This window comes from Hydra viridissima, unplaced genomic scaffold, assembly GCF_058129835.1.
Source record: "Hydra viridissima isolate aposymbiotic clone 2 unplaced genomic scaffold, HvirCarnegie_v1 scaffold_16, whole genome shotgun sequence".
NCBI lineage: Eukaryota > Metazoa > Cnidaria > Hydrozoa > Anthoathecata > Hydridae > Hydra > Hydra viridissima.
In genome coordinates, this window is record NW_028324315.1 from 4,397,233 (window position 1) to 4,410,524 (window position 13,292).

General features: G+C 27.5%; 2 protein-coding genes across 2 annotated transcripts in view; both read left to right on the forward strand.

The window, feature by feature from the left end:
- Positions 1 to 13,292, forward strand: part of LOC149877590 (uncharacterized) — a 375,375-nt gene that overhangs the window by 355,688 nt on the left and 6,395 nt on the right. The window contains exons 2-4 of the mRNA XM_090073792.1: positions 10,679 to 11,089; positions 11,941 to 12,004; positions 12,077 to 12,331. Coding sequence (XP_089929918.1) covers positions 11,977 to 12,004; positions 12,077 to 12,331 — 283 coding nt within the window. The 5' untranslated portion in view covers positions 10,679 to 11,089; positions 11,941 to 11,976. The remainder of the gene's footprint in view (positions 1 to 10,678; positions 11,090 to 11,940; positions 12,005 to 12,076; positions 12,332 to 13,292) is intronic.
- On the forward strand, positions 3,274 to 11,897 carry LOC149877616 (uncharacterized). The gene is made up of 3 exons (XM_090073579.1): positions 3,274 to 4,587; positions 11,198 to 11,283; positions 11,771 to 11,897. The coding sequence occupies exons 1-3, from the start codon at positions 3,274 to 3,276 to the stop codon at positions 11,895 to 11,897; spliced, it is 1,527 nt and encodes a 508-aa protein (XP_089929705.1).

A 13,292-nucleotide genomic window follows, 5' to 3' on the forward strand; every position in this document is an offset into this window, starting at 1 on the left:
ATTTTCCGTGATTAAATAATCAATTTGTAAATAAACAACTTTAAATAAAAAAAAAATAGTTAATAAAGTATTAGCACATAATAATATAATTATATTACATAATCCTATATAAATTTACAGTGGGGTGCAAAAAAAAAGCCACACTCAATTTTTTAATAAAAAAAAAGCAATAAAAAATGTCTTAAACTCATATAATAAAAGTGATATAAGACAATTTTGATAGAAATGCTTTTGATATTATTCTATATTACATATAATAAAAAGAAATTAGGATTTGTGAAGTTTTAGTTGTATAAGTACTTAATTGGCCACACTTTGTTTTTTATGACTTCTGCGCATCTAGAAGGCATACTATCTACATGCCTTTTTAATAAGTCATTTGGCAAAGCATTCCAACCAACAAGAAGAGTTTGGAACAGTTCATCTTCATTTGTTGCCCTACGATCTTTCAACTTTTTATCCAATATAGACCATAGGTTTTCAATTGGATTTAAATCAGGAGACTGTGCTGGCCAAGACATAACTGGTATCAATTTAGATTCTAGATATCTCTTATTCAACCGTGCTGTATGTTTGGGATCGTTATCCTGTTGAAAGATGTAGTCACCATTAGGAAAAAATTCTTTTATACTTGGTCCAAGTTGATTAACTAAGATTTTGTGATACAAATGCTGATCCATGGTGTCTTTCACCCGGTAAAGTTGTCCAACTTTGTGTGCACTAAAATAACCCCACAAATTGACCTTTTTGTCATGTTTAATGGTTGCGTTTCATGTTTGGGGGTTGAATTTTCCCCAATTAATTTCCAATAGTGAGGTCGACCATTATAAAACAAGATGAAAGGAGACCCGTCGCTCCAAATAACTTTAGCCTATTGTTCACATGTCCAATCTTTGTGCTCAATGCACCACTTTAATCTTTTTTTGCGATTGATTTCACTAACAAATGGTTTTTTTATTTGCTTTCCAGAAAAAAATTCACCTGATACTTTTATTCAATGAGATATTATCCACTTTGAGATATTAGTAAGGTTCAAATCTAGTTTTATCTCACTACATGTGATTTTACAATCTTTTTTGACAACATTAAGAATGTAGCGATCTTCCTTTTTTGAAGTTTTAGGTTTTCTCCCTGATCCAATAGAGCTTTCAGTTGTACCATTTTGTTTATATTTCTTCACCAATCTGCTAATAGTGGAGTTTAAAACGCTCTACATAGCTTCTATGAGACTCTCCTCGGTCAGCAGCTTCAATAATTCGTCCAATTTCTATATCCGTTCGCTGTTTTCTAAAATATTAAATGTGCCCATATTATTCTGTATCTTTAATGATTTTTGTTATATAAATATTAGTTTATATATATGCATACCTCTTCTTTCCTGAATTTTTCACTGCCACATCCAATTTTTTTTGTTTTGCTTGATTATACAATTTATACTTGAAATCAAGAAAAAATATCAGTGTGGCTTTTTTTTGCACCCCACAGTACATAAAAATTTATTTTTATCTAATATATATATTAGTTTCATAAAATATAAATAAATCAACTCAAATGCAAAAAAATATAGTATTTCCTTTCTTATCCATTTCAAATCAACTAAAAATAAAAATGCATAAGTTTTTGAGTAAGGAAACATTTTAATATTTAATAAAGTAATAAATTTAAAAAAAAACTCATTGTGTGCAATGATTGATTACTTTAAAGTTGTTACTCTATATGACTGATTTAGCGAAGGCCAATTTTTTACCATTGTTGGTGCCAGTACTAAATTAGATTTAAATTAAAATTAGAAAATTAGATTTTTTTATATTATTAAGTAAATAAAAATCTTTAGAACTTCTTTGAAATCAAATTCTAATAATCAATTACTAAATTTACCTACCAAATAATACTATGATTTTTTGAGCAGCAGATAAATTAAGAAAAAGTTTAAAACTCTATTTTAACTCTAATAAAAATTATTCATTCTAATAAACATTTTAACAATCTAAATGTTCTTTTCTAATCTTTAATAAAAATTTATTTTGATTTATTATAAACCCATTTAAAAAATAAAATTTTAAATTTTTTATACTAAGTTATTTTACTAATTTATATACCATTGTTATATATTATAATATAATGAAAAATGAATATTTTATAATAGAAAATTAATAACTTTAACCCATCTGGTCCTTAATCATCGCTAAAAAAAAAACTAAATTTATGAAATAACATTTCATTATTCTAAGAATGTTTGAAAATTAACTTTTTCTTGCTTAAGCTAAAAATTGTTACAAAACCACTATATCTCTCTTTATTACTAATATTTTTGCTAAACACAAAATAATTAAAAATAATTAATTTAATATCCCTGGAGTTGATAATACATCAGTATATATATATATATATATATATATATATATATATATATATATATATATATATATATATATATATATATATATATATATATATATATATATATATATATATATATATATATATATATATATATATATATATACATATATATATATATATATATATATATATATTATAATATTTATATAAATTAATATATAATATTATTATATTTTATAAAAAATTATGTTATAAATATTATATCTATAGTGAAATCCAACTTTTGATAAAAGCATTACAAATTTTTCAGTAAATAATCGAAGAAGAAGAAGATGCAATTGTCAACTTTTATAAATATTTCTATTTCTTTTTGAAGCTAAATGTGTACCCAAATATAAGTTTGAAAAATCATCACTTATGGCGGTTTAACATGTTAATTATAACTGCAGTTATTAATACAACGGAAACTTCCGTATTTGAAAATTTAGCCGCAGATACGGAAAATTTCCGTACATAATGTATCTGTACATCCCATACATGGATATACGGATACTTTCCGTGCAAGTAACAGAATATTTTTTCCGTTTTTTAACGGAAATTTTTAACAGTGTATATATATATATATATATATATATATATATATATATATATATATATATATATATATATATATATATATATATACATATATATATATGATTTAAATGTTGACATCTTGTATAAGAGTGTATGTTATGTTAATAAAAAAAAACATCAAATAATACGAATTCTCTAAATACAAATATTAATTTATTGTTAACCTACTGCAAGTTAACCACGTATACAAAGAACGCTGTTTTAAATCTATGCAGTACCGAGATTCCAAAACACCAAAACGATCTTCTTAATTTTGGCCCACACTTTGTACCTTCTTTGAGAGATATCCCTTATATGGACATTATTGCAATAACAGAGTCTTTCGCTTTAAAGCTGGAATATAACAACAAGATTGAAAATGCACAGGATTTGAGGAAAAATGTCTTAAAAGAACTTAAAATGGGCAAAAAATTAAGCCAAAATTTAACAAGAGAACAAAGAAAAGCACTTAAAGAAATTAAAGAAAGCAAACTTGTCGATATATATCCGTTTGATAAAGGTAATGGTTTTGTTAGAATAGAACACGAAAAAGCTTTAGAAAAAGTTCGCGAACAGATTGGTCAAACAAAAGTTCTGAGTGAGGATCCTACTTATAGTTACGCGACTAAGATCAGAACCTATCTCTCACAACTTAACAAAAAACAACGATTTTCAAAAACTGAATATGATAATATATATCCAAGTGACCCCATCCCACCTCGTATGTATGGTCTAATTAAAGCTCACAAACCTGAAAAATCTTATCCTATGAGAATAGTAGTATCAACAATCGGCACGCCTAACTATGGAATATCAAATTACTTAGTAAAGACAATACAACCTGTCTTGAACAAAAACAAAACACGTTTAAAAAATTCTTTTGACTTTATTAACAAAGCAAACTCATGGAATATAGAAAAAAATGAGGTTCAAGTTTCATTTGATGTAGTAAACCTCTATCCATCAATTCCACTTAAAGAAGCTACTTTGATTCTTTTGGATCAACTAAACAAAGATGATTCCTACAAATCTTCTACTAAACTTTCTATATCGGAAACTAAAAAGCTGATAGATCTTTGTTTACATCGATGTTATTTCTTATGGAACGAAGAAATTCATGAGTTGGAGAATTCCGGTCCTATTGGTCTTTCGTTCATGGTCATACTGGCGGAATCTTTTCTACAATACCACGAAGAAAATGCTTTTAATATTGCAAAAACATTAAACCCTCCTCTTGGTTTAAAATCCTATCTAAGATATGTTGACGATAGTCATGCTAGATTTTCAAAAATTCAGGAAGCAGAGCGATTCCAACTTATTTTAAATAAACAATACCCTGCAATACAATACACAATCGAAATTGAAAGCGAAAATAAATCTTTAAACTTCCTCGATGTAACGGTAATAAATAACACTAATGGTAATTACGAGTTTAAAGTTTACAGAAAAGAAGCCATTACGAATATTCAAATTAAACCTCACTCAAATCACGACCCCAAAATTTTAAGCGCAATATTTAAAGGTTACGTTCACAGAGCTTACTCCATATGCAGTGATTTACATTTACAAAACGAGATAAATTTTCTAATTCAAATGTTCAACGAAAATGGTTACGACAAAAGTCAACTGGTAAGTATTGCAAACCAAATTAGAAAAAGTCGGTCTATAAATAAAAACAAATATCAATCCAAGTGTGACACCCTCCATACAGTTTCATTACCGTGGATACCATCACTCTCCCCAAAATTAAGAAAAATATTTAGAAAAGTTGGATATAGAGTAGTTTTTAAATCGAATCCCAATTTAAGATCACTGCTAACGTGTAAAAACAAATCTAAATTACCACGCAATAGCCATCCTGGAACTTACTTAATTGAATGTAACTGTTTAAAGAAATACGTTGGCGAAACGAAATTACAAATTAGAACTCGAACCCAACAACATCAAAAATTCTTAAATGAGGGCAAGTTTCATCAGTCTGCAATAGCCACACATGATAAATCATGTTCAGAAGAAATTAATTGGGAGAGAACTAAAACTCTTAAAGTAGAGACAAAAAAATTTGATCGGAAGGTCCGAGAGGCTCTTGAGATACAGAGGCACCAATGTTCCCCTCTAAATGGCGGGATTAATCTGGATAATGGCCAATTTGTTAAAACTAAATTTTGGACACCATTTTTTACGTTTTTACGTAAAAATATAAATAAAAAAAGAAAGAAGCCATTCAACTGCTAACGTCAGTTAATTTTAACCGTTTTTTTGTAATTTAAAATAATTTTACGAGCTGATGATGCTGGTAACCATAATCCAGCGAAAATTTCTCACAATAAATTAATATTTGTATTTAGAGAATTCGTATTATTTGATGTTTTTTTTATTAACATATATATATATATATATATATATATATATATATATATATATATATATATATATATATATATATATATATATATATATATATATATATCACTATTTTTAATCAAATAAAAAAAGAGTTTAAATACTTTATAACTAAAAATGATTTAGCCCACCCCCCACCCCCTCTGCGACCTCCCTACTAAAAATGATTTGGAAGTCTGTATTAAGAATTCTAATCCATCTTCTTACCTTTTAAAGGCATAGTTAATAATTGAAGACTCCACGGGAAGAAACGGCAGAGTCACATTTTGAAAGTTTCTACTTTTTACACTTTCTAGCTTTACTAACCATGATAGCATATTTTGTATTTGAATTCAAATCAAATAAACGATTTGATGCATATTTAAAGTTTTTCTAAATTTTCCTAAAACTTCGAAACTTATAGAGGTTTAAAAGTTTAATAATGATTTATCTCAAAATGAAAAAATGTGACCCTGCCGTTTCTTCCCGATCAACTGATTTTATCGCTTGGGTTGTTGTAAAGTTAACAAAAGTTAATTTGCGAATTAATTTCTTATTTGTTGTTATACAGAAATGAAAACTAAAGATTCAAGCAACATTTTTTAAGATCATAAAAAAACCTGAAATTTCATTTTTTTAACATGATTAAGGAGAAGCTAATGAGTAACTTTCTTGGCCAATTAATGATCTTTTTTTTTTATTTCCCTCAAATAATCTTCTTTAATTAAGAGGTTCATAAAGGATTTAAAAAAGGTTCATAAAAAGTTTCAACTTGTTTCTTTTTATTCTCATGATTTTTCTTCATCATCAAGATTGTTAATGCTATCATGATGATCATCATAATCATGATCATGATGACCATCATCTCAATCATGATGATCATGATGATCATCATGATCATCATGATCATCATGATTGTCATGATCATCATGATCATCATGATCATTATGATCATCATGATCATCATGATTGTCATGATCATCATAATTGTCATGATCATGATGATCATGATGATCATGATGATCATCATGATCATGATGATCATCATGATCATCATGATCATCATGATCATGATGATCATGATGATCATGATGATCATGATGATCATGATGATCATGATGATCATCATGATCATGATGATCATCATGATCATGATGATCATGATGATCATGATGATCATGATGATCATGATGATCATCATGATCATCATGATCATCATGATCATCATGATCATGATGATCATCATGATCATCATGATCATCATGATCATGATGATCATGATGATCATCATGATCATGATGATCATCATGATCATCATGATTGTCATGATCATCATGATTGTCATGATCATCATGATCATCATGATCATCATGATCATTATGATCATCATGATCATCATGATCATCATGATCATGATGATCATGATGATCATGATGATCATGATGATCATCATGATCATCATGATCATCATGATCATCATGATCATCATGATCATCATGATCATCATGATCATCATGATCATCATGATCATCATGATCATCATGATCATGATGATCATGATGATCATGATGATCATCATGATCATCATGATCATCATGATCATCATGATCATCATGATCATCATGATCATCATGATCATCATGATCATTATGATCATCATGATCATCATGATCATCATAATCATTATGATCATCACCTGAAGTAGAAGAAGAAAAAGAAGATCATAGATTATATTATTTACAAACATGTTATAACTTTTCTTTTGATTACACATGTATTATTTCAAGACCAGAGAATAACTTAGCCGTATATCCTTAAACTCTAATTTTGCATGTTAAATGATGATCTGGTCATATTTTCTAGTTGTATGCACTCTATCTCTCACTCTAAGTCTGCACTGTTTAAGAATAGTTTAAAATGATAAAAATAAAGATAAATGATAAAAAAAAAAACTTTAATGATAACGGATTAGTTATTGAGTTAAACAACAGCTATAAATTCGCGTGCTATAATATCCAGGAATAAGCTATTCGTTGACAAATAATTCGCTGGCAAGAATGTGTCATCGCATAAGGATTAAGAAAACAATTAAATACAAATTAAAAGACTGTTTATCCTTTTGGTAGAGAGCATTAAAAATAACGTCATGGAAAAAGATTTTAATGTAGTAAAAGCTGTTATTACTTTTTACTTATTCTTGTTTTAAAAAATTTTAATCTTTTGAAAAGGAAAAGAAAAATTCGGCTGGAAAATAGAATCGGGCCGAGTTGGCCGTAGAAAACCAACCAATAAAATGTTAAATTACTAGACAAAAGTAATTGCAACTCAGTACAGCTGTACAACGTCAAAACACAGTATCTGTATTTTTCATAATTTGATATGAAAATGACTTTTGTAAAGTACGTTGGGCCGCCAACTTAACTTCATACTTATCACTTGAAACTTCATATTATGAAGTTTTAAGTGATAAGTATGAAGTTAAGTTGGCGGCCCAACGTACTTTACAAAAGTCATTTTCATATCAAATCATGAAAAATACAGATGCTGTATTTTGATGTTGTACAGCTGAGTATCTTTATCAAGTGTACTTTAAATAAAGACTTTTCTGGTTTTTTCTGGTTTTTCGGGTTTAAAGGCCTAAATACTCGTGTAATTAGTGCGCCACTTATACAAGATAACTTAAGTTACTTAGAGTTAAAATCAATATTTTATTTAGGAAAAAAAAAGCTCATTGAAAAATAATTTCTTTTCGTTTCAAAAATGTTTTTCGTAGTTGAGTTTTTCATTGAAGCTGATTTCTACCTTCTGGTGAAAATTCAAAACGCATTAGTTGAACTTATTTTTTTATAATTATAATTCGGAATTTATAATAATAACTCGGAGTTTTTATAATTATAATTCGGAAAAATCATTTTCTTCCCTCGTAAAGGTTTTGAAAATTTAAAATAAAGTTGCATTAATACCGCTTGGCAATTATTTTTTATACATTACAAATATTACAATTCAATACCAATTACTAGTGTTGAACTGCTTAAAGATGCTCATTTTCAGACTTGAAATCTTCTCTTAAATATTTGATATCAATAAATTTTTACAATCTTGTTGAACAAATTGTGGCATTCTCTAGAAAATTTTCACCAAAATTACAAAATTTTCAATCAATAAAACAATAATGTCGTGGTGTGCATTATGTGTTAAGGTTTTATGGTTCTTAATTTTATTAGACGTAAGATAAAACTATGAAAGAAAGGAAATAAAGCTAAAAGGAATTTATCAAAACTCCGACTGGCAAAAAATTTTGAGAAAATATCTTTTTTCGGTAAAATATGAGCAACATGGTCAAATGTTCACAACTTTCACGCTATAAAACCACAAAAAACTTTTATGTACGTAACGCTAAATTTTAAGTAATAAACAAAACAAAAAAGTTCTTCGCCAGAAGAAGCTGTCAACACAAAATCTTTGAAGGAATTCAAAAACATTTACAACAGATTTTATGAAAACTTGCATTGATACTTAAAAAGGTTGTCAAATTGTGCAATTCACACTTGCTGATGCTTCTAGCAGCTACAGCATTAAACTAATTATATATTATCACGAATTTTCACGGGGATGAGTAGATACTCTATTTCAATATATATATATATATATACACACACACACACACACACACATATATATATATACATATATATATATATATATATATATATATATATATATATATATATATATATATATATATATATATATATATATATATATATATATATATATATATAAATAGCATCATCAGAAGATTCGTAATCAGTACACGACGAAATCATCAATTATCTAAATATAAATTTTTTTATCGGAAAATTTATGTTCCCTTGCATTTTATAAAATTAATTTACACCAATTTCCGAATAGCGAAAATGCTTTTTTTATAACTGGTTCATCAATGCCTTCGGAAGAGTTATTTTTAGGTGTTCCCGAAATCATTACAGAACGGCGAAACAAATAAAAAATAGACTTAAACCTGATTTAGCTGAACAATGTGTCTTTTTAAACCAAGACGTGTAAAATTGCTTATCTGTGTTTTTTTTCTTTACTTTGTAATTGCAATATCCGTTTTATTTTGTTTGTTTATTCGATTTTAATTCATCTAATAATATATTGGATGAATTAAAATTGAACAAAAAAAAATGTTAAGCAACCATTGAAATGTTTAGGAAGTACAAGCTTTTACTGTACTTTATCAAATGCTAAAAGCTTGTATTCCCTGAATACAAGCTTTTGGTAAAAAGTTGTACCCCCTGAACGTTTCTATGATTGCTTACCATTTTTTTTGTTCGATTTTAATGTACTCCCTGAACTTTTAAACTTGCTTGATTACGGATAAAAATCGAATGTTATCTTTATCCGCAATCAAACAAGTTTAGAAGTTCCTTAATTCTTAAAGAGATCTAAGCCCAAGTTACTGCTCTGCTTTTTGTTTTGTTCTTTTTTCTATAATTGCAAATACCGATACAAAAACGCTAATTAAAGTGCTGGTATTAACTTTGAACGAGTTAAATCTTTCTTAAGAAATATCAAGAATGTTGATGTTTTTGCAACAATTCGTTATCGGCGAAATTTGCAGCACTATTGAAAATTTTCTAAATGCTTGCTGGTTTGAAGAGACTTTTCTATTGATAGGGTGACCAATTTTACACAAAAATCGGGAAATTTTTAAAAAAAATTGGGAAAGTTCTTTAAAAAATCGAAACGTTCACTCTTCACATAAAGATAGCGCTGCGGTTGCTCATTTTTTCTTTCAAATGATTTTTTTCTCTAGATTACAAATCCGGACATTATTTTCAATATGGAGGATTACCAGAGAGAAAAATTGAGCGGATTAAATCAGATTAGGGAGCTCTTCTGTGCAGGGTGATTTATTTAAACTTTAATTGAATGGTAGCCTAAAATGTTAAGGTCATTGAAGCAAATTTTCAACAAATATTAAAAAAAACAAAAGCACAAAAGGACGATTACTCAGCTGTGACATCAGCTTGCCTCATCAGCTGTAGTTTTATGAGCTTTTGCGTGTTAAAAAATGATACCTTCGACATAACGCGAGGTTAAAATTATTTTGTTCTATCTCCAAGTGTAAACGTTGGGAGAAAGTTTTTGCTTTTTTTCTTAGAGTGAAAATTATTTAAAATTTCAGCTTTAGTTTTTAAAGAAATAATAACTTATCTTTAAATAATTGTTTAAACAAATTATTTAGAAAAAAATTTGTAAAATAGAGTGTATTTTAAAAGCAATCGTTACTTACTAAAATTAATAACTCATTTTCTCCCAACTTTTAAAATAGGAGATAGAACAAAATAATTCTAACCTCGCGATAATAGAAATTCCTGAGCATTTGGATATTCCTATGGAAATTCCCGAGCGTTTGGAAATTGCTATGGAAATTCCCGAGGAACTTTTTATAATTCGGTTAAGTGTAAAATTACATTTGTTGCTAAGAAACCTGCTGTTGTGTAAAATTCTTCTGTTAGTAATAATTTTTAACTGTTACAAAACAAACAAAGCGCTTTAAGCAAAGGTTTATTCTTCAACCAAGTTAATCTCAATTGTTATTACAATTTTTGTTCTCTATGGTAGAGAGTTTAGTTTTTATTATTTAGAAATTAAAATCCTCGATTTACAGTAAAAGTCATTCAACTTAATAAACAGCATCTTCAACTTCAGCATCGATCTTCAATTTTGCTGATCTCTTTCGGTAAGTTTTTCAGTATTTTTTAATTTTACGTAATAACTATATGTTATAAATATATTTTACATAATTTATTTTTTCTTTTATTCTTAATTCTTTTAAACTTTTACTTAGATATTTTATTCTCATATATTACTTTTACTACGTTGTAAGTGTTTATATGATTTCAACGCCCAAAAAAAATGGGAAGAGATTCTGCTGTATTTATTAAGTGTATTTATGATGTTATTAAGTGCAGATTTCTACAAATTTTCTTTTCTGTTTTTAAATAAAATTTCCTTTATTCTATTTTTGATTTGATTCTTGTATAGTTCGTTTATGCTTCGTGCATAGTTCGTATATGATCCGTGCATAGTTCGTTTATGGTCGCTACACGTTTCGCATAATTGTCTTAAACTTGTCATTTAACCTTTTTGTTTTAATGAACGTGTTGTATGTTTTAATAACAGCGACGCTTTTGATAACTTCCTAAAAAATTTTTTTTTCGTGATATTAGTTCCGCTCTTTATTTTATAATCAATAAACATCCAAGATCTCTTGTTAAAAGATCTGTTATTTAAATCTTCACTCTTTTACAAATAAAATCTACTCAGAATTTTCTTTGTCAAATCTCTACGACTTTTAGCATGACTTTTTGACTTTTTTTTTACTGATTACAGTTCTTTTTATTATGTTTCTTAATTCTAGCATTTTTCCTGTATTATCAAATTATACTATATTATATCATTTTATGCTACCCCCTCTCCTTCTCTCTCTTCATGCTAGTCTCAAAGGCCAGTTAGATTTGAAAAGCAAAACTCAAAAGATTGTTTAAACTTATTATTTAATGCTTTAACAGATTGACTTTATCTTATTAGTTTTCAAAGGACGGCTTTTAACGATCAAATTACGTCATGGAGAATCAGTTTGATGATGTAAAAGGTAATTAAATTTTTGATAAGTTTTCAACTTGTGACGGAATTTCATTTTCTAAAAACAAACGTTGTAATTTAGTTGAAAAAATCCCACAAGATGTATTTACGACACTTGCAGAATTGTTGAAACATGATTGGAAAAAATTTGCTAGATATCTTTTGATTGATGACTCAGTAATTGATAGTATAGTAGAAGAATTTAAAACAACAGAAGAACAAATTATTCATGTGCTAAACCAATGGCGTAAGGATAACCCGTCGAAAAAATGGCGAGATTTAAAAGACGGATTACATTTTTGCAAGCGGAATGAATTGGTTTATGAATGCGAACGAAGTAGGTTTTCTTTTGTTTTAGAAATTTTTCTGAAAAAACTTCAAAAAAGATGTGAAAATTTTCACTTTTAAAAAAAAAATAAATAAATTTTTTTTGCAGGAATGATATAAGTATGAATTTTTTTATTTTTTTTATTTTTTTAATTAATGGCTGTTAAATTTAATTAATTTTAATTATTACTTATTTATGTGGGGAATTATTTAGACTTTCCCTGAGATACTAAAGAGTCACTGTTTTCTTTATAAACTTGATAATATTTTTTGCATCTGACTGTGAATCCATACAATTTACAAACTACACTCTCTTTTTATACAGTTTTATAACCGCGTCATTTTGACACATTTAATGCATTAACAATTACATACATTAACACCTACACACATTAGCACAAATACACTAACACCTACACGCATTAGCACCTACAAACATTAACACCTTCACACACGCTAATTACATCTTAAAGACGTTATTCATGACATTTACGGCCAAATTAAAGTTTGTAGTAAGGTTCATTATCGAAATTGCAAATTTCGAAAATTTTCGATTAAAACAGTACCGAAATACTTCTTTCTTTTCGAAATCTATAAAAACTTATGAAAATAATCGAACTAGCCAAACTAATTTCGAAAATAAAAAAGGAATTTCGAAATGTGAAATTAATTTCGAAATAAAAAAATGCACTTCGAAAAGTGAAATTAATTTCGAAAGAAAAAACGGAATTTCGAAATGTGAAATTAACTTCGAAAAAAAAATGTGTACTTCGAAAAGTAAAATTAATTTCGAAAGAAAAAACAGAATTTCGAAATTTGAAATTACTTTCCAAAGAAAAAAAAGAATTTCGAAAAGTGAAATTAATTACAAGAAGAAAAAAAAAGAATTTTGGAAAGTTAAATTTATTCCAAAAAGTAATTTTAATACCTTATATTTTATTTGCATAATAATATTAAAATAACCGGGTGCC